The following is a 26447-nucleotide window of genomic DNA, read 5'->3' on the forward strand; positions in this document are numbered from 1 at the left end:
ATGACTGACAACTTAAATTTTATTTATCTGTAGACAACCACTTCCTTCCGAACAGAGTTGTGGGGCCCTTTCCATGGACTTAATGGAGAATATGAAGATGATGGCATTGAATTTGTTCTTTAAATTGTAGTCTTTAAACAGTCTAAACCAGTTTAGCATCCAGTGTGGTAATCTAGTTTCAGGTTAGTTGTAGGTATCTAGAAAGTGAAGCTTAATTTTATCATCATAGGAAAAGCCATTACAAGAGCAAAAAGTGCCCAAAGGCTCTTGATGTTTCAGGGTTCTACTGGATGGTTATCTGAAGGTTGACCGCTAGTTGCAAGGCAAAGCTTAGGCTCCTTAGAAGTGTGAATTAATTGCTTATGAAAGTTTTACAAATAAATAGATTTATGCCAGTCGTGTTAAACACAAGAAGAGCAAAAAACTGATTTTTAGCAAATAGAGAACAGATAAGTTAGCACATGAGCATACATGGGTTTGCAGTTCGAACAGTGGCCATAACTTTGTGAATGGAAATTTAATAAATGACTACAGCTGTGGAAGTATACATGTACTGAGACTTGCTAGGGGCCTGGATTCAGGATGGAAAAGCTAGGAAGTATTTTATATTGTTTCTCTTGATACTGTTTTCAATATAATTTTTAGGAGCTATGAAATTTACATAAATCAGCTGGGAAGAAAATCCTCAAAGGAATCACTTTCAGCTGGTTTGTTGATACCAAGAGCAGCAGGACCACCCGCTGAAATCATTCTTTTCTTGTACACAGCTGACAGCAGTGAGGCAGTTGGAGTAGTACTGACAGCTTCATTTTTCTTCACGCAAAGGCAGATCAGCCAAACAATAACGGTTGGAAACAAGCTCTTAAAAATTCTATGTTATATTTAAGATGGGCTTCTTAATCCTTCTTTTGAAGAGTGAAGATTTTATGCTGAGTTTTTCTTGCTGCACTTAGTAGCTTGAGGAATAGTTTCATACCTTGAAAGCTCCAAATCTTACAAATGTCCATTAAAGTGAATATTTACTAGAGATGATTATACCAAATAATGTTCTAAATGTATTTTAAATGTATAATCTTGAAGGTCTGATGACATCCTTTCATGATAATTTTCAGCTTCCAGTCTTCATCAGATGGCACTTAGAGCTTCAAAGGACATGCACAACAGCCTATGTGCAGGGCATCTTAAAAGCTAGAAATAAAGGGACTCAGATGCCCTGAAACTTTATTGGTGAATTGCCAGTGTTGTTGATATAAGTGGAATATGGATTATGGCCAGTGTACACTAGAGTAACTTTGTATGTCCTCTAACTGTGTGAATTTCAGTGTAAATGAGTTTGTTGTCTAGGTTTGGGGTGGTTTTTTTTTTGTCTTTGGATTTGGGGTTTTTTTTGTGAGACACGAACAAACTTGTTAGGAAGTATTTCAGTGGGTTCCATTATGTTTCCCGGAGTAGTTATGGGAGTTATCAAATATGTGCTTGCTTTTGATTTACTTCTGCATTTTTTTTTTCTTTCCCTCTGTGCTTCTGCAGTTGAACTCTGGTAGGTTGGTCCGTCCGGGTCAAGAAGCAGAGCTTTGGCTGGCTAGTTACCCTTGTGATGTTACAGTTCCCTTCTGTAAGTGGGGAGGAATTCGTTTCCCTCCTCCATAACTCTGTTCTGACTCTTCTCAAGCAAGACTAAGATATGGCTGGTTAATAAGAACTTGGCTTTTTTTTTTCTCCTAGCTAACTTTTTTTTTTGAAAATAAAATTTTCTAGAAATATACTACCATAAGAGCTCTAAAACACATCGAAATCTGGCACTGCTAAGCCGTTCCTGCTGCTCCTCTAACATGCTGTCTTGAGACGGCCATTTTCAGTGTTCAGACCTGGGTCTCCTGCACTCGCGTGTTTCTGGCATTGTGGAGCTCTGTCTGAGCCGATTCAGAGACAGTAAAACGAGAATCCTGCCTTTTCCTGCCGCTCCTCTCATCAGGACTGCACAAAGCTTGAAGCGTTTTAAAAACAGAAAACTCTGGTGCTGCTTTATTAAAATGCCTTTCTGGAGAGAGACGAATGAGACTGGACTAGAATCTCCTTTCCAGCTGCTTGCCTTGGAAGCACTGAAACAGCATGGCAGATGGTAACATCCCCTTCCTTCCCTTCCCTGTTTACATAGCTCGGTATCTGAACAAATGTGAGAAGCTGTCTAAGTACACAGGAGTTCAATAGTGTCATAAATCCCTGACTCTTCTCAAGCCCGCTCAGCGTGCTCCGTTATACACAGCGTATTGTAGTTACTACCTCCCGGTAGGCTTCATCTATCAGCACTTCTCACGCAATCCCAAGCAGTGCCAAGAGCCTGTGTATTAAAGTCAGTGAGAGTGGTACAATTTAAAATGACGAGCAAGTTGATTAATGAGATAGTAGTTTTTTTCCAGTTATATATTAATATTTTTTCCCTTCTACAAGTCCATCCAAGGCATTTATGTCTTTATGAACAATAACATTACCCAATAAGATGCCACACTGGAAGTGGTGGGAAATGACATTCTCAAATTGCCCATAAAGCTGGTGATAAGGCAGGTAGCAGCGCAGCTTTCTGCCACACTGCCGTAGTATGCCCTAACTAGCTGATTTGATGGATACAAGCTCCATGCAAACTGAGCCTCACCTTTGTAGCTTTGTCCTGCCGACCTCCAGAGCCCAAATGGTGGCTAGTGGGGTGCTGGGGATTTCAGTGGGGTGCATGGCCTGGCACACAGTGGTGGCACCTGCTGATGCTACTCATGAGGGTACTTGGTGCCACCGATTCAGCCAATAAGTGTGTGTGTGAAACCTTGCAGAAAGCCATTTAGACTGGATTGGCTCTAGCAGTCATACCTGAACCATCACCCAAGTGAGATGTTGCATTTCCACCAGCACTGTATCCGAGACACTTATTAGATTATATGAAATGAATTTTACCGAAATTGAAATTGTTTACTTAAATTTTGATAATATTAATGGATTAATATTTATCAGTAAATAACCCACAGAACTATACATTTTTAAAACCAGAAGCCCCATCTATCTTCTGAAACACCAATTTCATTTGCTTTTATGCTGTCCGCTCTTGTAACTGCTCTTCTGCTTTCAGTACAATTTGGTGAATTCCTCCTTAGAGAGACAGATCCTAAATTGTCCATATGCCAAAATTTTTGAAAAGGCCACGGTATTTATGCTTCAGAATTATCTGGCACAGTTAGCTTTACTATCTGATGTGAGTCGAGACAGGCTTTTTTTCTGAGTCCAGACATCTCTCCCCGCCAGTACAGGAGAGTAGTTATGGCTCCCCTCTTACTCCGCCCAAGAGACCTAAGAGAAAACTTGCTCCTAAGAGGAGACAGGAAAGACCAGTTGCAGCTCCAAAGAAAAGAAGAAGAAAAGTACGTAGAGTGGATCAATATGCTGCGGAAGCTCGTCGGAAGAAAGTAAGTTTACACGTGTTCCAAAATTTTATGGTGGAAGTGCTACTTTTTAGGCACTACTCTAGCTTTATTTTTTTTTTCAACTTGGGAGTTCACTCCGTGCTTCAGGTTGGGATTTTGCATACAAAACTTCTATAAATGTACTGAAGGACCCAAAGGAAAGCAGCCAAACCATACCAAGTCTTCTGGGAGCTATGTTTTTCTGGTTTCAGACTCTGTTTGCATTAGGGAAAGTCGTCTTTGTAATCACTTTATATTTTTTAATCCAGCCATCAGCTGGAGACAATGTCAAATAAATCCCCGGGAAGACACTACCAGTTTTGCTAACGCTTCTGAGATATTACAAATTCTGCAACATGTCGTAGCCTCCTTAACTCCCCAGCTTGTGGGAGTCTGGTGATTATCTGAGATTCTGTGTCTAGTCATCGTGGTTATGGAAAAGTGCTGAAAATGCTACTCATAAAATCTAAAAGGGAAAGAGCTTTAAAAATATATTTTAAAGCCAGTTTCTGACTTCGGAGGGTAAGGGATTCTTGATTACATGATTTCTGAATGCTGTATTAGTAATAGAATTGGTGCATAAGTGTGTTTTCACAAGAAAAATGTTAAATAGAAATTGCTTTATTAGGAAAAGATGCAAGTGGAGGAAAAGGGTATTCCTTAGGGTACTGTGTTTCTCCACCTGGCACTAGCTAACACACTGGGAGGAGTTATACACCACTTCAATTTTATTTTCGTTTCAAAAATTTAACTAAATAATTGAAAAACTCTTCAAATAAACAATGTAAGTATTTCTTCTTTAGGCTTTAAACAAAAACCTCGACACTTCACTACATCCTACAAGAGGCTATAAACATATTTCTCAATAGCTTTTTTGTTGGGGTGTTTTTTGACTTGTTGCATGATTCAACTCAAAACAGTTATTCTGAGACCGATTCTTTGAGTGTAAAGACATGGCAGACAAGGACATGCAAAAAATTACCAGCTATAAGAAAACAGGGATTTTCCAGAGAACTCTTAACACAGATTTACTTGAGAGGAGAACTGATAACTGCCATGGATGATATTGCTATTACGCATTAATTTGCCATTCCAGGTTATACACTTCTGCCATGAAGCTTGTAGATAGCTTGTAACATTCCTACTGATGTGAACTTATGTGACTCGCTTTTTTTTTTTTGCTTTCTTTCTCTGGATGAACAGGTCATCCAAACTTTTTTTAAAAAAAAGGATCAAGTGAAATTCTTTCTTCCTTCTAATCAAGCTTCTTCTAAGGGAAAACTTGGGAGAGAATCCAATTGTGGTCTCTATGTCTCAGATCCCATAGCCAATGTTTTCGCCATAGTACCAACTCTCTACTGTAATACCACCTTAGAGATCCATATATCTAGAAAGACAAAATGTTTCAGTACAGCCTTCTGAAGTCTTGATATCAACATATTAGGTGAAGAAAGGTATATGCAAGAGTTTTGTTTGTTTACCAGTAACTCTTTGGAAGTTGCATCTGGGAAAGAACATGAGCTGTAAGAGCAGCATGCCCACACAAAAAATATGCCACCGACAGCCAACCTTAGACTGCAAAGACCATTTGCGGAAAAACTTGAGCATCGTATAGATTAATAAAAGATAGCTGAATTTAGAAATTGAAGAGAGACAGAATACAAAGAGATGAAGAAATACTGGTGAGGGTCTTTCTAAGAGCTGTTTGAACACAGTCAACTTGTGAAAACTGCACAGTTTAAGATGTTTTTTGGTGGGTTTCTGTGTGAGTTTTTTGTTGCTTTTACAAACAGAATTCTTCCTTTATACTGACTTTCTTACAGTTTCAGAAATATCTCTGAAGGTTTACAGATTAAATTGCTGAAGACGGTAGCTAAAAAAATTACCATAACTCACGAATCCTTGAAATTTCTGGAAGTATTGTGGGTGGTTTGTGGGTGTTTTGTTTTTTGTTGTTTTTTTTTATTTTTTTAAAGAAGCCTCAAGCCTGCTGACAAAAGTAAACATTAATGGGAAATCCATCTGGATTTCCAGCTTCCTTCAATAAGCTTTGGATTCCAAATAAATCCTTATATGATTGATGTTATACAAATGGAGTTTCATAAAAATGGGATTTCCATTTGTTGAAGAAATTCTTTGTATTTGAGAGTGAAAGAATGCTGAAACAGACATTTTTCTTTTCTTCTAAAGTCAAAATGTTTCAAAGTTTTAACTAAATTGACTACTTAGGCTTTTCTGAATTAAAGTATTGCAAAATTTCACCCTTTGCCTGAACTACTTCCATATGTCGAAGAAATTGTTCCTCCTGTTCCCCACCGTGATTCCGTCTCTCATGAGCCACTTCTCTGTGTATTTATAGTGCCACATGGGAGATGACATTTCCTCTCTCATCTTATAACCTATCAGACTCGTTTAACATCCATCCCATAATGACTCAGGCAGAGGGGGAATTTCTCAACCATCGCTTTCTGGGTCACACTAATGTGATGTTTATTTTTTCTTCTCAGAAAATTCTGCCAAAATCCAGGGTTTTCTTATCCAAATTTTGTTAGCATTCTGTTTGTCACTGGAAGGATGTTTTGTTGCGGATACTTGGACCAGCCAAATCAAACAGACAAGCAAGGAGGAAGTTGGCATATAGTGACAAGAAATGTTTTCTTCTCAAAACCAAAACAAAATCTGAGTCCTCTGCCTAAAATCTTACTTTAAAACATTTCACTTCTCTGTGCCATCTGGTAAAAAATGTTTCATTTTCTTATACCTGAAAACACAATCCTGTGAACATGTCTTGGTGTTTTCTGGTTTGTTTCTTAATGAAAAGGAAACTTAAATGAAGAAATCACAGTACTGTATCCATGTCTTCTGGGGCCTGCTGACAATTTTGCCAAAACTGTCATTTGAGGTGTTGGAAACTCTTGACGTCAAAGCTGGAGAACGCTCCCTCCAAGCCCCATATGCTACTCAACTGGCTTGCATGTTCTCATCCTAGTATCAGATGTCCTTTGAAGTGAATTTCATTAAGTGACTTGGCATATTTCATGTTCATGTTTTTACTAAACCGTTGACATAAAATAGCCTTTTGAAATTACTGCTACTTATCTGTAAGTAGTAAACTGAAACCCAAAGTCACGTGCATTTTTCTAATATCTGTACTTTGTTTTGCCAAATGTACACACGTCCATGGGAGGCCTAGGATCAGCCGTAAAGATCTTTTACTGTCACGTGTCAGCGTCTCAGCAGGGCTTTCTCATGATGAAATCACAGTGTGGATATAGGAAAGGAAATGGTACGGTAATTGTAGGTGTAACAGCTCTGCCAAGGCTTTGCCTCTTGACCTGGATGGTTATCCTGTCGGAGTTTTGCCAAAGGACCTCCATTTGTAGAAGAAGGGGGAACATTGCAATGACAGAAGTAACTATTTTCCTTTCTGCTTATTTATACAGATGATGGTGAATCCCCTGAGAGAGATTGACAAGACAGTAGGACAACTAATGGATGGACTGAAACAGTTGAAACTACATCGATGTGTCAATGTCATATTTGTTGGTGATCATGGTAAAATAAACAATATTATTTATCGGTATATAAATGCTTGAGCAATGTAGCTGTACATATAATAGGTGGCTTAAATGAAAGTTCCATTTAAGATATTTTTGTGATAATTTTTTCTGGTAGTTCAAATCCCCAGAACCAGCCAGTTGGTGTGGACTGGCCACTCAGCTTGCCGGATAATTGTCATTGGAGGACACTTCTCTTTCATAAGAGATCTGGGTATTTATGTCTCCACTTAGAGTTTTTCAGAGCTTGGTATTTTTGATATGTTCTTCTCTGGAGATATTCAAAACCGACCTGGAAGAGGTCCTGTGCAGCCTGCTCGAGGTGACCCTGCTTTGGCAAGGGGTTCGGACTAGGTGAACCCCAGAGGTCCCTTCCAACCCGTACCATTGTGTGATATCACATTCAAGTGCAGATCTTCTTGCATCTGTTGGAAGCCTATAATGTGCCTAGAGTAATGTTTTTGGCAGTTTTTATGGAAGGAAAAATTTTAGTAACACTGTTCTTTTCATGAGGAGAGGAGCAGGACTTTAAGGTGAGACATTTCCATGGCAATTAGTGGGTCAAGTTATCCTACTAAGAGAAAGACTGGAATACCTCTAATAGACTGTGTCCAGCTAGGATGGAAAATGTCATCAAAATAATGGAGGAAGGAGGAAAACAGTAAAAAGATATTTCAGGGTTGGAAGGGGAGTCACGCAAAAGCTGAGATATTATTTGGTAGGTCTGATTCTTTAAGGGCATCAAAAGAAACTTTACAATAGAATAAATAGTAAATACTAGCAAAGACAAAAAGATTTATGAAAGAAAAATGTGACCGTATTTGAGAAAAACCTGCTTTTGCATAACTTTTTAGCAACGTTACCAAAGGTCCTGTTCTGTTTAGATCTTCGTTTATGAAATTCTCACAAGAACTGTTACATTAACAATAAAACTGCATATGCTTCCTCTCTGGCTGCGGGGAGAGAAGGGTAAGGGGCAGGAAGGATTTCCAGGGGAGGCAGTCTGGGGCTGAGAACTGCCTGTGACTGGCAATACATTCCTCCCTGCCACAAACGGCTGTAGCAGAGAATTGTTTATGTGCAGCTGCCTTAGAACAGACCACCAACAAACAATACCTTTTGTGGGCGACTTCTCTTAAAATCCTTTGTTTAAAACAAATAATCCCGAAGTAGTACTCTGAACTAGAAACAGACTTTGATTTTCCATAAGCTTAGTTTGGAGATGTGTCAGTGCGCACATGGTATATGCGGTGATGGTTTCTACAACACTGAGACTGACATTTCTCTCGTACAGGCAAGTGCTAAAATCATCCCTAGTTTGGCTCCTACCAGTCTGGTGTTGGAATTAGATGACTGGGAAGAACAAGAATAAGATTAGTCATTCAAAAGAAAAGAATACATAGGCTGTTCGGGGTCTCTTTTTTTGCTGTTTTGGAAAACATATTTATTTTCAAGCTGGATTAATTTTGCATTTTCCTTCTGCAGGGATGGAAGACACTACTTGTGAAAGAACTGAATTTTTAAGCAACTATCTGACTAATGTGGAAGATATCATTTTGCTGCCTGGATCTTTAGGACGAATTCGTCCTAGATCTAGCAATAACCTAAAATGTAAGTCATTATAAATGTACCCCTCATGTCCTGAGAACTTAGACTCTATCCCTTCCTTGGGTGGATGTTGTCCAAAGGGTGTAAGTTCGCAGTGTGTTAGCGGGACAGTCAGAGGGAAGCCCACTGGAGACCAGCTGCTCACCCCCTTCCCAGTCTGTAGTTCACAGACCCCACAGTGATAGAGCTGTGTCAGGTGACAGCTGAAATGTTCTGGGGCAAAACCCACCATTTTATAGTGAGGAGAAGTGGGAGCCCTCGAAGCCAGTTTCACACTCCAGCTTACGTGTCATTGTGAGTTTACTCATGCGCTTCTCTCCTCTGTCAACAAAAACAGGACTTGGGGGATCTGAGCACTGCATGGATTGGATATAAAAAAAGTGTCTGGTACATTTTCTGAGCTAATGGAAAAAAAATGAACTGTTACATTTTAATTCAGTAGCTTCTTCATACTTTTGGCACAGACAAGAAGCAGCATGGGTTGCTAAACAGCAACAGGCTGGGGATGTTGAACGATATAAGGAAGATTTAGACCATGCATTCAGGGCCAATGTTGACAGTAAAACTGGATGATTTTTTGCACCATGCTGCTAGAAATTCGTGCCAACTTGGTGTTTGAGGTCAGCTGATCTTTGATGAGAGCACTCAGGGCTCAGGCAGGAGTCCTCTGGGGAAGCTAACTCTGTGATTTAAAGCATTACAGACCCGGCTGCCCCACTGCTGTTCTGCTGAGGACTATCCCCTCCAGGGCAGCAGTACCAGGACGGGGCTTGTGCCACGAGTGTAGCTGCTCTGGCTCAGCGTACCAGGGCAAACCTGGCTTTGCCAGCAGTTTAAGCTACCATGCAAACTGTGAAACTCATAAACTAACCATAAGTACCTATGTTTTTTGGCAACGTATGCTACAAGGGTGACAACTTCTGGTAGAGGGGAAGATCAGACAGGTGGGCAGCCAACTGACCCCCCTCATAACACTGCAGATATGCTTTGGTTGAGGACAGATTTCACAAAAAATTGAGCTTTGAAGATTAACGATTTTCAGAATAATAGCAGAATTCCACAAGAATGTGGAAAAACTTTCTTAGATACTGATTTATGTATGCATTTATTGTACTATAGACTAATTTACCTGGGTATTTATGCTCTAGGAATATGGGATGAGTGTGTAAAGATCCATTAAAAACAGTGCATGTGTTGGTAACAGTTACTGGACTAGCATAAAGACTGAATTCTTACACTTTGCAGTCTACTGAAAACTTACATTTCAGTTCTGAGATCTTTTTTTAAAGTTTTTTCAATCCTTGAATTCCCAAATTGCTGAGAAAAATTAGTTTTCTTTGGAGGACGAATGGCAATATCTTCCAAAAAGACCAGGTAGTCTGAGTCACTTCCGAGTCATACTACTGGTGTTTCAGCCATACCATTTTCCTCTTTTGGCCTCTGTCCACAGCTTTCTAGCTGGAATATTTGTGACTGCTTCTATATTAGCAGTTTGAACATAAACCGAAGAAACGTATTCCTTTTGCTCTCTTAAGTGGGAAATTACCAGCTTTGTTATTCCCCCTCCGTTTTCCTATTGATAACACTGCCTTAAGGGCTGCACACACACCTTCGCAGTGGGTAAGCCTGTAGCTTGTGTTTTGAGATTAAGTGGAGCTCATCTCAAGCTCAGCAAGATCGTACCTTAAGCAACAAACACAATAATAATTAAGCAAGAGATTTTCACTTTCTAAGATTTTCTCTTAGCCTATTTTTTTTCTCAGGACTGAAAAATTATTTCCCCTCCCCTCCCCCAGCTCTGGAAGAAGACAGAGTTGGTGTGGACTGTTGTTGGGTTTTGACTTTCTACATCTTGCACGTCCCTTTAATAGTCCAAATACCTATCCAGAATATTTTTCTGTGGTTTTTCACTTACTCTGTACTAGCCTATGAAATATGTGAAATGTTAAAAGAGAAAAAAAATGTTACTTATTTATCTTACGGCATCTACAGATGTGCATTGTTGCATTCAAATGTGCTTTCAAAATTTTTCAAGGAAGGTCTTTGTATTTGGGGATGATTTTTTATTTTAAAGGAAAGCAGTCAAAAGACTTGAAATTGCATGTTTTCAGAAAACAGAATAAATATTAAGCTAAGGCCCAAATCACAAAACAGTGAGCAACATTACCTAAGCAACTAAAATATCACTAAGTAAATAGTATACAGTTTTAGTTCATCTTCAGGATAGCTCATCTGACATATAGTGTACTTTTAGTAAAGATCAGCCAACTTTTAGGAAGAACGCTTCTGTAAAACTATATTGTTACCTTGTGTTTTCTTCTGCAAATTGTTAATCTTTTATACTTTTATCTTTTTTTTTCTTTGCTTTACAGATGATCCTAAAGTGATTGTTGCCAACCTTACAGTAAGTATTTAGGACTGGGAGGTATCTCTGTATACTGCACCGCTCACATCACATGCTAATTTCAGGCATTATTCAGCATTCTCTCCTCACTCTTTAGGCAGGAAAACCAACCATTAACATGAATAAAGAGTGTTAAATGGTGCCCTTCATGAGTACAGATTAATGTTTGTCATAAATTCCACTGTTTGCTGCTGTAGTAGCTTTTATAACCTTTTTGGGCAGTGCAAAACCAGAGTCTCCCTGACTGCCTTGACTCCCTGAATGGAGTCTATTTATTCGTTCCTTCAGAAATGGAAAGTAATCTTCTAGGGTAAATATTTTACTAGCACTTTGAAGTCACTGAAAAAGTTCATTTGATAGCCTTCAACCATAACCTTGCTTTTAATGGGAAAAAAGTGTTTAAAATAAAAGCTGATTAGAAAAAAATACATAAAATTTTCTAACCAGACAGCTTTAAGTATATCTGCAGATGAGATGTATTTTGAGCATTCAGCTTTCCTCTGAAACTTAAGCTTTGGTCCAGTTAGAATAAAATTCTTCATCTGTGAGCTAAGTAATTGTGATGTTTTGCATGATGCTTTCAAAAAGACTGTCATGAGAATGAAGCTTTCCAAATACATCTTTGAATGACTCCCTGGGCCCTGGTCTTACGTAAATGCTGCACAGAAAGGGCTGGACCACATACTCTAGGTGTACACTTTGTTTTGTAGACATCATCAGTAATGACCTTAACAGCTTGATTTCTGTAGTTCAAGGTTTTATGCGCGTCTAAGCTAACTGACAGCAGTGTCGTTTGTAACCATTTATTTTTCAGTGTAGAAAGCCAGATCAGCACTTCAAGCCTTACTTGAAACAGCACCTGCCGAAACGCTTGCACTACGCTTACAACCGAAGAATTGAGGATGTCCATTTACTGGTGGATCGCAAATGGCATGTGGCGAGGTAAACTCTTGCTTTTGCTTCCATCCTGATTTTCAGCCTTTTTTTCTGAGGAAACAAGACACCTTGGGCTTCCCTCTCTGTCAGCATCCTGCTCCTGTACTCCATGAGCAACAGGAGTTTTAAACTCCTGGTGAGGTTCAGTCACATTTGGTGCAGGGGTATGTGGCTCAGAACACAAAATTGTTTTAAAGTTTGGCAAAATCAATACCTGGATAGAGGGCAGAAACCCAGACTCATTTCCTCAAGCAGCTGTGTGTTTTTTGACTGATGATCTCAGGTATAGGGGGGGCATATGTGACCAGGGGGTGTTAGGGAACAAGAGGCTGAGTAGATGCAATGGGTGAATAGAAAGAAAATGGAGATATTGGCAGAGTGAGTGAATGCCTGAGAACATGTGGAAGGTGACAGGGTGACATATGCGTCTGAATTTTCAGTTATAGAACGTGAGCAATTTTTAATACTCTTAGCTAAAGATTGAGCAAGGAAACCAAGTTGGCACATATATGTATAGAGTGAACAGGAGAGGAGTAGCCTTTGTTTATGAATGGTGCACTCCTTTCTGTTTTAATATATATTATTTTTCTTGCTTTTATCTTTTGACGTGTTGTGAATTGCAGTATGAGAATGGCTGGGTCTTTATGCATAAATCTGACTCAGTGGTTCTTGGAAGATGACACAGCTTTTGGCTCACAGTAGTCTGTTACAAGCTTTAAATTACGGTAGGGTTTTTTGCCCATACAGCTGCCAGGCAAACCCACGGTGTGTTGTAAGTGCCTTTTGACATCTGTGCTTATCTTTCCGTGAATTATGCAAGGATCACTCTGCTGAAGCAGTGAATGAGAAACCCCAATTGCTTCCTTGCGTAACTCCGCCAGCTGGCTGGCTGGTTGCCCCGTACAATTTCTGTGGCTAGGGTTTATGTACATTTCAAAGAATCACACTCTGAGTTTTAGGCCTATAAAGGTTTTAGTTTTAAGAATTTTACTGGAACTAATGGGATGGCCCAAGTTTACTTACATTTAGTAATTTCTCATTAATTACATCAGACTTTCTTTGGCTTATTTGCTCTTTGCATCTTCTGAAATCTCATTCACCAGTAACTCATTTGCTAATGTAACTTAATTCATTGTATATTCACAGCCAGGAAAGTGGTAGTTACAGACCTGATTGCTGCAACTCTAGTAATTTACAAGGCCAAAATCAAACTTTGGCTGAGCATCATTTTATTGCAGATGAAGAAATTAACTTGTAGGATAATCTGGCTCACTGCATGTGTTGCCTGCACATGGCCCTCATAAAACTGTAAAAAAAGTACTCTGGAACAAGATTGTAATTATAATTCCTGTGACACAGTACTTATTTTCCACACATTTTGTAAAAAAGTACTCGTTAACAAGCTGATAATTAGCATTCCCATGATGCAACACTTGTTTTTTCAGCTATTTATCTTCATTACAATATTTCTCTTTTGCTTCCAGCTTTGTTTCTGCTCCCCATTTTTATTTATTGGGTGGAAGGCAAACAGGTGAAAGCGCTTTACAGCACTGTATGATATTTGCAGCTTTATAACATCACAGAAGTGCTTTCTTAGAAGCCTCTGTTGGCCTTTTGAGGATTGGAAAAGTATGGTCCAAAATCCCTCCAATCTGTAGGAGATGATGAGATATGAGCAAGTCTGAGAAAATAAGTAAATAGATACTAAGGTTGTTATCAGTGAGTAGGAGCTGGCTCTTAGGATTGCACCCTCTTATAGTGGGAGCAGAGGTAGAAACCCTGGGGTTGCTGGATGAGCCTGCAGTCCCCACTGCTGTTTTTCAAGAAAGATAAGCAATGCACTGCCTTGTAACCTTATCCCTTCTACCCCCAAAGTATGTTTTTATGTCAACCACTGTACCTACACCTCTGAGGAAATTTTCTAATACTCTGTCAATTTAGGAAAGCTGTGGACGTTTACAAGAAGCCAACGGGAAAATGCTTCTTCCATGGAGACCATGGCTATGACAACAAGATTAACAGCATGCAGGTATCAGCAATGCAGTAACCTTTGCGGAAGGGTCACTGAAGGCAGAATAAATTAAAGGTGTCTGAAATGTAAATATTCACTGAAAAAAACCCTGCCTTTTAATGCTCTTTTGTATTCTTGTCTCTTTTCTTTTCTTTCCCTCAAGACTGTCTTTATAGGTTACGGCCCTACATTCAAATACAAGACCAAAGTACCTCCTTTCGAAAATATTGAACTTTACAACGTCATGTGTGGTAAGCTATTTGCTTAGGAATTGTACTCTGTTTTAGCTAATAGGGTTTCATTCAGGCACCCATCAGCTCATGCCCTGACTCCCTCCCAGCATCCTTTCTCCAGTGCCCCCTTTCCAAGAAGCTGCCTTTTGGCCAAGAGGGCTGAAGGCATTTCTCAGGTGCCTCAGTTTGTTCTAGTCTAGCAGCTGGCCAATAAGGGCAATTACCTTAGTTTTGCTGCGTGCAGCATGCAGAGATCAAACATGCACCACTACAGAACGTGGTGTCCACAGCTCACCAGACTGGGAAGAAGGTTTCTGTTCAGAGGCTTCCTCTGTACCTGCATGCCTCATGGAGCAGCGCAGGGGCATCACTTAGGTTTCTATGGCATCTCCTGGCATGACTACGTTTCCTGAACTCATACTGTAGCCATGAAGAACAATCTGATGATGTATACAGGTATTCATTAGGATCTTTTCTTTAATATGGATTTTCCAGGGCAATAAAACTTTCAAGCCAAAGGTGTAATTTACTTTGTTGTTTTTTTTTCCAAACATGGAATACCAAAAAGATAATTATCTCTTATCTATAAAGCAGTTGACTAATAACACTGTGTTCCGGATGGTTGGTGTAAGGTGAGCACATTGACCATAGGTTTGCACTGGAAGCTGCAGGAGTAGTAATAACAGTTTTCCAATGTCTTGATGCAAACTAACCTTCTTGTCATAAAGTCTATCATACTAGTCAGGCAGCATCTGCAATTTTATAATTTGGAAAAAGGCTAGTATTTTTATTACATTAAAAACATTCATTAATATGTTGTGGGTGTAAACAGTGTTGCAAATCAATGTCTTAGCTCAGCAGAGATGCTGCTGAATACGTTTGGAATCTAACGTTCATTTGCCTTTGGTGGTTTCATAGATCTGCTTGGATTAAAGCCTGCTCCCAATAATGGCACCCATGGAAGTTTAAATCACCTGCTGAGAGCCAATGTTTATAAACCAACTGTGCCAGATGAAGTTGCTAAGCCACTCTATCCTGTCGCTCTACCTTCTGCATCAGATTTTGACATCGGATGTACATGTGATGATAAGGTAGGTGTTTAGGATCTGCTGATGGGCTAGATTCTATGTTTCCACTGTTAGCAGTAGTTGCCTAGTAAAGCTGTAGCCATTTTACCTATTTTGAAAGGGTTTGATCTATAAGAATTCTCCAGATCCTTCCTGTGAAGTGTTTGTGCCCTTTTGGAACCATTACGGCTTTTTTTGTAAAACAGGAAACAAAAAAATCGTCAGTGTTTCATAGCACTAGTTTTGTTTTGCTGGATGCCTAGTAGAACGAGATGTCAGAATGCTCCAGTGATTCTAATTTTGTTCTTTTTTTCTATTCTTGAGAAGAACAAGTTGGATGAACTCAACAAGCGCTTTCATGTCAAGGGAACAGAAGGTAAGAGCCTGCTGCCTCAGTGAAAAAAAGTGATTTTTGTTTTCTTTTGCAAGTTACTTTGTGTCATTGATACCAGAGAAACTTCTGTTTTTGTTTAGTTAATGTGTAGTAAACAGTCTTTTTAAATAACTCTCAAAATAGCACATAGACAGACATGCGATATGTGGGCGAGATTGTGCTGCTCACATGAGGGAGTGCACACTATCTTTGTTATAATCAGGACTAAAGTATTGCTCAGTGATATGAGTTTTAGCTCTTCCTTTCCATCACCTTTAGGAGGTTTAATCTCTGCTGTGGAGGCAGAGAGATGAGCAAAGGAGAGGGTGCATGAGGCAGTACTCCATTCAACCACAAGCTATTAATGGGATAAAAAAAATAGACCACATGTGATCCAGGTTAAAGTGTAACAGCAGGACCAGAGGGGAGGGGAACTGCTTTTCTGAGCAGCAACACAGCCTGAAAGGTGCACCAAAGAAGAGCTTTGCTTCTCACAGTCGTGATCCGGTTCAGCATAACAATTCACAGCATTCCCCTCACCACAACAGTTGTCCAAATCGGCAAATTCTGAAGCTTTGAGTTTAGACGTTGACTTCTGAGATGTTTCAAATCGTATTGCTTAGATGACTAAGTAGTTGGGATTTTTTTTAATTCCCTTGTGAAGCTACTTCTTCAGCTTTTCTGTCATGAACAGGCAATGCAGCCTATCCTTCAGTTTCTAGAGCTGAAATGATTCCTTTTTTTTTTTTTTGTGAGTTAAATTGCCTTTCTGCATCTTTCATCTTGTTAAACTGATTTTTCCAATTAGTGAAGAGCTACTCCCTACTGTGGCAAACACCCTCACCATTGTACTCCTAGATATGTCAACATCTTTACTTTGGTTTAAAGTTGTGATGCTTCTTCGCTTCAGTAGTATAAAAAATAGTATTTTTTATTATTTTAAGATATAAGCTTTTAAACCAATTTCATTTGTAAGTTGTCTGTTAGATGGAATGAAGGGTCCCTTATTTAAACAACAAGCAGTTCTGCCACGTGCAAGTTATTTTGATGTAGTTTATGACAGGCTGTAGCACCTCCTCACGGATCTTCCTGCATTTAGTTGATAATTCCCTTCTCCCGCATGCTGCACCGTGCATACTTCGCTGATGTTGTTGTTGACATGCAGGAGAAAAAGATGACTTCAGTTCCTCTTGAATAAACCAAGTTTATCATCTTTGTCCTTAGACAAGGATTTTCCTACTTTTCTTTCTTGTGTCCTATAAAAATATCCTCTATTTGAACTCAAACCCTAATAAAACATGCCCTTTTCTTTCAGGTTAAAAGCCTATCTGTGAACAATGTTAGGCCGCTTTCCTTGTTTCTGTGTTTTGATTTCCGAAAGCAAGCTAAGCCTCTTTGCCAAATGGTTATCAAAATCAATGAACCATGCAGCACAACACAAGATTAGCCAGGAAATTTATTTTTCTTCTACCTCTTTGAATGATGTTTTTGTCTTTTTATAAGATAGCTTGTCAGAGGTATCTGGTGATATTTAACCATAACATGCAGATAGAAGAAAAGCAAGTTTTGCAGAGTTGGAAATGTCTTTTTGTAGACAAAGTTAGGAAAAGGGGTTTTTTGTTTGTTTCGTATTCTTGGATATTGCTGACAGAAAATAGCACATCAGTCTTCAGAACATGATCTGTATCAACCAACTGAGGAAAAAATACTCTTTTAGTGAGTGAGCACTTTTGCCTCCCTTTTGTGAGGGACTTTAGCAAAAACAGGAAGGAGAGAAAGTCTGGAGAAGAGTGGCGGGAGTGATAGCACAGGGGCTGATTTAAAGCTACAAAAGAAGTGCTTATCACCTCATGTGATAATGAGATTTCACTGAAACATGGACACAGAGATCCTTGTGGAGTCTCCTGTGTTTGGAGAAACACCCTCTCTCCATGCTGTGACCCCAACAAGCTTTCAAGTGCGGAAGGGACTTTTAACCTCAAAGTGCACTGTGAGCCTGGAAACGGGGATCCCAACCAAACTATTGAAGAACGGCTGCTCTTTCTGTTACAAGATTTCCTCAGCAGTTATTCAGGATCAGTATCCCACTAAGGATCACTGCAAAATCAGCGTATGTTGGTAGGCAAACTCCTTTTTTTTCATCTTTAAGGCTTTCAGTAATAAATGTAAGTGTAATTTGTTCTGATCTGTAGAGAAGCATCTCCTATATGGGCGCCCCGCAGTACTGTACCGCACAAAGTACAATATCTTGCATCACCATGACTTTGAAAGTGGCTACAGCGAAACATTCCTGATGCCCCTCTGGACCTCCTACACTATTTCCAAACAGGTCAGTGCTGTCTTTGCTCTTGGAAAGTGCTTAAAAAATCCTGGGGAAATCTGTTTGGTACCTTTATTCTTGAAGTCCTAAAATTCCCCTTCCCCAAGTAGAGTTTCCCACCACAAACTACGTCAAATACCAATGAAAAAAAAGCCAAAATCCCTTTTTTTCCTTTAGGGAAAGAAAGTTTTATGGCAGAAGGGCTGTATATCTCTCTGTTCCTGTTTTCATTTTGTTTGTAAGTTTTGCTTGATGGGGCTTTGTTTTATCGTGATGGCATAATCAGTGACTTCATTTGAATTATTTCCCATGGTGAATTCTGCTGCCTGAAGGAGGGGCTCTGCACGGGTACAGGAGCAGGACTTGGTTGTACAGCTGGGTGGTTTATTTTACTCCACACAAGGCCTTCCATGTAACCTATTGACTACATGAAATTGTTTCTTTTGGCTATAAATGCTGGAATTACCTTTCCGGTCATTTCTGTGCATGTTCCTCAATGCAGGCAGAGGTGTCGGGTGTCCCGGAACACCTGGCCAGCTGTGTGAGGCCTGACCTCCGCATTTCTCCAGGCAACAGCCAGAGCTGCGCAGCCTACAGAGGCGACAGACAGCTCTCCTATGGCTTCCTCTTCCCTCCTCGTAAGTTCAGAGAGCTTTTTAATACCTAGAGATTTTGTAATTTTCTTTTTTTTTTTTTTTTAGGGAAAACCTTAGGTACGAAGAGAAACTCCCATCAGATATAAACAGACAAAAGGGTTTTTATGAGACTGTTGGGAAAGAATATAGGTAGCAATGGTTTAATTTCCGCCCGCTCCGGAGTGGTTTCTTTCTCCGTGATGTCTTCTCCTCAGAGGAGCTGCTTCTGCACCAGTGTCACATATGGGGTTTAATGGGATGGATACATTATTCTTGCTGCGCTTGCTGAGGACTGAGGGCCCAGTGTCACAGGTTGCCATCACGGCTGTGGTCCCTTAACTCTGTGAGATGCTCCAAACGGGTGCCCAGCTTCATGCACCAGAAGTGAAGTGTCCCAGTTTAGTTAATAAAAATAAAGGTGAATAAAGAATTGCACAGAGCAGGAGTACAAGCTAGAAGACAATATTCAAAAGCAAGCCCTTTAAAGCCAGTGGATAGATACCAGCATATATGAACTGGGAATCTAGTCAGAATTTTTAATTTTGAATGCAAACAGCAGAAAAATAAACATATATTTAATTTATAAATCCATATTAGACTCTTGTATACTGTAAAAATTTCTACAATCCTATAGAAACAGTGCCAGTAGAAAGCCTGTGTAAAGGAGTGTTCTGGATTCTCCTGTTGCAGTTACATTGGTTCAGTCTTGGAGCAGTGATCTTCTGGGATCAATAAACATTCAAGGGACACAACTGTCTCACAGCTGTGAAATTCATTGCTCTGCCTTCCTCACTCAGTGGCAGAAATATTTTCTGGTGGATTTCTGGTATGGAATTACTGGTGCAGAGGCTTGCTTACAACTAGATGATAATCCTGCACTCCCCTCCCTGGAAATTGTGTGCCTCTTTTGTGAAAGCCTGCAGAGCAGCTCTCTGACTTTTAAGACTGCCAACATATACGAGCTATAAAAATGTTTTGAACTGGTTGACAGTTGAAGCTAAGATAAAATCCTTACCTTTGATGTCCAGCTGTCACATTAAAGGAAAATTTTATCCATATTATGTACACTTCTGAATATAGCATTCAGCTTGCTGTTGAGATGACAGTATTCCTTTGGTTGATCTCTGAAGATACTTTAAAAATATTTTTGTGTTCCTTGAATCTGATATTTCACCGTATTAATATTTCTCTGGTTTATTGCTGACAGAATTAAGTTCCTCTGCAGAAGCAAAATATGACGCTTTTCTAATAACAAATGTCATTCCAATATATCCTGCCTTCAAAAGTAAGTGCCCTTTCCACAGCTTTATTTTTCTTTACCAATGCTTTTTTTTTTTTAATGATATGTGTGTTGGACTATAGAATGAATTGATGGGAGAAGTTTAGAACATACTGTTCAGTTATCTGTAGCCAGCAGATAATAGATGTGGGCATCTGTATAGGTGGGTGGGCAAAATACCACGAGAAAGGCTCAAGCTTTAAGAAACGTTTATTTTCCTTGGTGCTGGGCTAAGATAAGAGCATAGACATGCTGTTATTCAGCAGTTTTGCTTCATGCCACAGTAATTCAGTTTGTGCAAGACCATTCAGGTTTTCTTGTCTGTAGCCCAAGTTAGTGCAGAACATTCTTAGGGAACAGGTTTTTCCTTCTCAACACGAGCCTGGGAGTATGTGCTTAGCATGTTGTTGTAGTTCAGGGACAAGTGATTATTTCTGAATTTCTACTCATGCCCTTAGAGGGAGACCAAACATATTTATTACCTATAAAAAAAAGGAAGAGGAAACCAATTTATGGAAAATGAGGAATGACTTAAACCTGGCTGAAACTTTCAGCACTGCAGGAATATAATATTAACATTTCTTTTGTCTGCACATCCCTGTTCTCTCTAGTTTTGCCAAGAGGTAGGAAAACCATCAGACTATTCTGGTGGCATTTTTGGCTTGGCAGGAACCGTGAAACCTTGGAAGAATCTCAAGAGCCTGTTCTTGTGAGATTTCCAATTCAGATTTTAAGCCAGAGAGGTTTGGATCGACATCAAAGCCTATGGGAAGCTTTTTCTTTTTAACCAGAAAAGAGTGTCTTTAACTGGAAAACCTCTGAGTAGGATCAAGTGGTGATGTTTGCTGGAAATTTGAGTGAAGGCACTTAACTGATTACAGAGCGCAAAATTATTTGGGATTTCCCACTCTCAAATCACTTCATAAAAATGCTCTTTATGCTAATGTTAGTCTAAGCAAATTAGCTGAGATGCTAATCACAGAGAACAACCCACCACCAGCAGCTTATTTTCTCTAGTGGCCTCACTCTTCGTCACAAGTGGATGGAGCATTCCCTGAGAACAAATGCTGGAATTAATCATTCCTGGGGAGTTACAAACCACTGTATGTGTGCGGGTTGTGTAGAGAGCTGATTATCAGCTCAGTATACAGAGCTTTTTCCACAACAGGGCAAATGCAAAGTGGCAGTTTTACGGTGTGCTGGCTCTGGTGGCAGTGCTGGCTGCAGAGGCCCCCTTCTCTGCTTTGTTTTTTTAATTCTGTGTCCCATCCCATCCCCCCAGATGATAATTCTGTATCCAGCTTTTCTGTAGTGAGTCTGGCTTAAGCAGCTGCCACTTTGCTGGAACTGCGAGATGATGGCCCTGGGCTGGCTCCCCATGGCACTGGCGTTGCTGTCTGTGAGGCTCCAGTGGGATCCCAACTGGGGAACCGATTCAGCTGGAAAACTCAAGGGGGACAGGAAAAAAAAAAAAGCTTTCCTTGTTGGGCTGTTTTTATTGTTAAGGCTGATGCATCGGAGGAGCGAGCAGCTGGAGGAGTGGTACTGCCAAGTGGTTACCGCAGCTGAGGTTTTTGTTAGACCATTGCTTGTGGGGCCCTCTGCATCAGCCCGAGCAGGGAGTTCATGTGGCACCGAGCAGTCTTGGGTCCAGGTGTGCTGGGGAACTCGCTGCGGCTGGTGTTGCCGTCAGCGCTCGCCGGGGAACCGTGGGCTTAACAGTCTGAGCTGGCAAGACAAAAGTTAAACTTATATAAGTCTGGGATGTTTTGGTTACACGAGCTTCTGTTAGTGTTAAGATAAAAAGGGAAAAAGAAGGAAAAGAATGATGTAACTGGAGATTCCAGTGTGTTTCCCGTCTCTGCAAGCATCTTAACTTTTTAAGGTTGAGGAGGGCGTGGTGGGAGAATAAGTGTCATGCTCTTCCCAAAAGTTGCTTTAATGAGATGCCATGCCATAATTTGGTCGTCCTTGACGGTACCTAATTTAAAAGTTGGACATTTTGTATCCAAGGAGAATTTAACTGGAAGAATATGACCTTGGTATTTCCCTTTCTTTTAAAATGTTTGGGTTTTGCTTTTAATCACAGTGCTGTTTCCTTTCTAGAATGAAAAAAACACAGTACCATTCCCTGTAACTAGATAAGAAAGACAAAGTAACTGTTTACAGGGACATCAAAAGCATGTGAATAGCTGTTTCTGCTGCTTGGTGAAGGAATAGCAAGCTCTCTGTGCACTGTCTATGGCAATGCCAGCCTGGGAGCAGTACCGTGCATTTCCTTTATCACTGGTTGGGGAAAAAAAGTCAACAGAGAACAAAGAAGTCTGAATAGGCTTTATTGACCAAACTGAATGAAGCTGCAGTAAATCTGTAATACTTAGTCTTTGATTTCCCCTGCCATCGTGTGAATGATGTCCACTGGACTTTTACTTTCAGGAAAGAAAATAATTGTTTGTAATCTTGACATGTTTTGGCTTATCCAAATTTTGATGTGTTTTTTTTTTTACTGCTGTTTTTTCCCCACAGAGGTATGGAACTATTTCCAAAGGGTTTTGGTGAAGAGATACGCCACTGAACGAAATGGAGTCAATGTTATAAGTGGACCAATCTTTGACTATGATTATGATGGTTTACATGACACACCTGACAAAATAAAACAGTAAGAGTTTGTTTTTATGTTGGTTTGCTGTTGCTTCTCTTAATGGTGGCTTTATCTTAAACAACTAATTCGCTGCACATTATTTGATTTTTGGGAGGAGATATAATTTTCTAGCTCTTTTAAAAATTATTGTTCAAGACTGAATGCCTCTGCAGGTAGGACAGTGGTAAAAATAAGGAAATGGCAATTCAGCAGGTAACTGTTCACCTTGACTTTGAAATTAAGTGTTCATTCATCCTTGAAATGAAGCTGAATTATGTTTCAAATAATCTATTTTCTCTAAAATTCTCCAGAACTAAAGAGTTGACAACTGGATACCAGAGCAAACCATAGCAGTGGTATTGAGTTAGATACTGAAGCCTTTCGTTAATTCAGTAATGCTTTCTCTCTGTGTCCTTGAACTGAAGAAGCCTTTCAGCACTGGTGTGTGGTATTTCTGTAACGCAGTATCAAAACAGGAACTAATTGAATGCTCATTTTCAGACACTGTCCAGGAATCAAACACATCTCCACAACGTACGTGTGTCCTCACATGTAGGGGAGGAAAGACCATGCTGTTTGTGTAACCTTCTTCCAAACAGCTTTATCGTTTGTGGATAAATGATTGCTTTATTCCCCCAGGTTTGTGGAAGGCAGTGCCATCCCCGTTCCTACTCATTACTATGCCATCATAACCAGCTGCTTAGATTTCACTCAGCCAGCCGACAAGTGTGATGGACCGCTCTCTGTTCTCTCGTACATCCTTCCCCACCGGCCTGACAATGATGAGAGCTGCAATGTAAGTTCTGCTGCACTGCTGTAGCCCCGTGGTAAATCTATCCCTGGGACGTGAAGCCTCATTACAGTTAGATACTAGTGCTCACTGATGTCCTGAATGAAAGCACAGGGTAGGACTCTGTTAAGTGTCATGTTCAACTCATTAGACAAAAGCACTCTTCCATGGTATCAGAGAAAATATGGAACTATTATTGCATCTAAAATTGTCTGAAAGAGCTGAGATACAGTAGGTTGGCAGTAAACAACCTGTCAGCTTCTACGTTTTGGCAGACACTATCACTGTAACCTCAGAGCAGATTGGGGGGAGGCTGTGTGCGTAGATGTATTGTGCTGGCAGCCAGCCTGATGTTTTTATTGAGCTCTGTTTCCATATGCAGGTACAATATAGTCTGTCTGTTATGGCAGTCTGGGTGCATCAGACAGCATGATTACATCCAACCCACACAGTATTAAAACTATATGCTAAAACCCGCCAGGGGCCGAGTGCCAGCTCTTGCTATTTCCAGTACGTGTCTTGATTCAAGGGAGAAGTTTGGATTCTCATTATGATCGGTGACCAGACACCCTCCTGGTTCCTTTCCTGTCCTCCTTTCACATGCGAGATCCTATAGTGTATGACTCTTGGTGAAGGGCAAAGGCTTTGGTCTGGTCAGCACCCAGAAAGTAACACACGCTGGGCAGCGGATCGTGTGGCAGGAGAGCAGTCATGTCCCCATGGGCTCCGGTGCTCGGCACGGACAGCAGTCCTCCCAGGCAGCTGTATTTAGACTTGTCCTTCCGCCTGAACTTGTTCTCCCATTACACAGCTGTGTGGATTCTTGCACACAGACGCTTCACTATAGACTGCCAGGAGATCGTTTCCTGAATGAACGCATTAATGTTATGAATTTTGTATTGGCACAAAAAGTTAAAACTCCTATTCCAGCTACAGGCAGAAATAGTCATTCCAACTCTGTACACAATTCACCTGGAACACTGTCTCTTTCTCATTCATCAAACATCGCCTGCTTTCAGGTCCCTCTTTTCAAAACCACGCTTTTGGAGCTGTATCCCTCTCTCTTGAGCAGGTCTGGCTTCCCCTGTTTAGACTCTTAACTGCTTTGGGCAGAGATGTCTTTCACCAGAAGTCTCGGAAAGTCCTACATATATTTCGTTGTGGTTTTTCTCTGGACTGCTTTCCTCCGAATCAAGATCCAGTTAGTGATCTGGAAGTTACTAATCTGGTGGTTATTAGTGCCTCTGTCCTTGTACCTCTGCCCATATGTAATTTTACGATTAAATAATTTTTTTTTTCCTCCCTATATTGTATGTCATGGTGCTTTTAAACTGCTGAAATGTTTTTTATGAGCTATTTAGAATAATGGCCTCTCTTACTCTGATTTCTTATATTCCAACCCAGGCTTCTTTTCTCTGTAGGTCATGCTACTTATGGTGTATGTATTTACAGTTCTGGGAGGAACTTCAGTGCTGCTACAAAGTCATTAACAAATTGTCGGTCTATGCTTTTTACATAGCAAAGAACCACTCAAAATACTTAAATGTAGCTTTTGAATGAAATTAGTTAGGCAAAATTTTGCCATTCAAATACAATGTCAGTCTTACTTTTGCACGTGGTGTTCCATCTTATTTGTTCAAAGAAGTGATTGTGTAAAACCTCACATACTTCATGGATGAAATGCATGAGATAAAAATTTTTCCCTAACGTCTCCACAGCTTTCTTTTAAGATCTGAAGAAATACTAGCTTTCCCCCAACTGCTCCCGTTGCACACACTTTCTCTCTCTTCACACGGCCGTTGGAGAACACCACTACTCTTCTTATTTGAATTTGTTCCATTTCCAAACTGTGTTTATTCATGGTGAGGTTATGCCCATTTATTCTCGTGTCAACATTTCTCTATGGCTTAAATACCCCTTCACCGGGCTTCTTTGGGATTTTCTCTAGTGATGATTTATGTCGATTCTCAAAGCATATTCTTCTCTCTGTTTATGGGAGACGCAGGATCTTCTTTGCTCCTCTTGTAAGAGAGGATGAACATTTTAGTAGCTTTCCTATGCATCTGCTCCAGTCTGATTTTTTTCTTTCTTTCTTTCCTGGAACATGAGTGAGATAAAGTACTCCAGCTGGGACCTCAAAATGAAAAATTATTTTCCTTCCACTGGACAAAACTCCTCTGACACTATCTAGGATTTGCTTTTGCCATGGCTGTGTTATAATGGTGGCTCACAATCACACACAACCAGTACACCCAGGTCCTTCTCCTCTATCTGCTGTTTCACCTGAGAAGTTCCCAGCTTAGCAGAAATTTTTGCTGTCAATGTGGATAACCCAATATCATACTAGGGACTCCCCCATCTGCATCTGCAGTATGCTATTCCAGTTGTCCTCTGCATTGACAGGATCTCCCAATTGTTGGTTGGGATTTTTTTGTGGTTTTTTTGGTGGTGTGTTTTTTTTTTTTTTCCCACTAGTACACTAAAGACCTTGGCACATAACACCTGTATAAAAATATTACACAAAATCTGTTCCAAGACCAAAGCTGAAGGTGCCCTACTAGAAACTTCCTCCAGGCCATTATTTTCCCTTTCAGCAAAACCTTTAAATTTCTCTTCTAATAAGCGAGTTCCTCACCCACCTGTCCACGCTTTGATCTTGTTCAGCTTTCCAGGTAATAATTTGATATCCAGAGAGATTCTTTTGTCCAGAATATCTGGTACATTTTCCAGTGGATTTTAAGTTAGCTTCCTAATTGATTGCCAATTTCTGTTGACCTCCATGTTTTCAATTGTTATTTTTTCTTCTAAGACTCACTGTACTGCTGGGGTGAAACTAGCCAGCACAGATGGAGAAAGCTATCATTTTAAATGTATACACTTAATTTGTTACTCTGCAGTAATACAATACTATGTTAGCTGATCACTGTTTAAAATCCTTGCTGCTGGACCTGAGATTTCATGGGCCAGCTGTGGAATGGAAAAACTTAAACCTAGATTGATTTTCTGGGGCCATGCAAATGCTGTCTTGCTGGACTTGGTTTAGAGCCTCACAGTCCGGCGATTTATTCAAATTGCAGATCTTCTGCAAACATTTAGGAGTCCTCCTTGTACTCAAAAAAGTGAGCTTTGTAGCAATGGGACTTC

At 40.1% G+C, this 26447-nt stretch overlaps 1 protein-coding gene across 7 annotated transcripts in view; it reads left to right on the forward strand.

Annotated features, from left to right (window-relative positions):
• ENPP2 (ectonucleotide pyrophosphatase/phosphodiesterase 2) overlaps positions 1-26447 on the forward strand; it is a 76761-nt gene that overhangs the window by 48198 nt on the left and 2116 nt on the right. For 4 of the 7 annotated variants that reach the window (XM_075415638.1, XM_075415641.1, XM_075415639.1 and 1 more), the window contains 13 exons: positions 6893-7004; positions 8492-8617; positions 10987-11018; positions 11833-11960; positions 13896-13983; positions 14129-14216; positions 15117-15289; positions 15590-15641; positions 17831-17967; positions 18461-18596; positions 19801-19878; positions 22399-22531; positions 23153-23309. In XM_075415638.1, coding sequence (XP_075271753.1) covers positions 6893-7004; positions 8492-8617; positions 10987-11018; positions 11833-11960; positions 13896-13983; positions 14129-14216; positions 15117-15289; positions 15590-15641; positions 17831-17967; positions 18461-18596; positions 19801-19878; positions 22399-22531; positions 23153-23309 — 1440 coding nt within the window. Of the gene's footprint in view, positions 1-1530; positions 1541-3291; positions 3453-6892; positions 7005-8491; positions 8618-10986; positions 11019-11832; positions 11961-13895; positions 13984-14128; positions 14217-15116; positions 15290-15589; positions 15642-17830; positions 17968-18460; positions 18597-19800; positions 19879-22398; positions 22532-23152; positions 23310-26447 lie in introns of all 7 variants that reach the window. The other 3 variants (XM_075415643.1, XM_075415642.1, XM_009937882.2) reach the window with 3 other exon arrangements.

Source organism: Opisthocomus hoazin, chromosome 3, assembly GCF_030867145.1.
Source record: "Opisthocomus hoazin isolate bOpiHoa1 chromosome 3, bOpiHoa1.hap1, whole genome shotgun sequence".
Classification (NCBI taxonomy): domain Eukaryota; kingdom Metazoa; phylum Chordata; class Aves; order Opisthocomiformes; family Opisthocomidae; genus Opisthocomus; species Opisthocomus hoazin.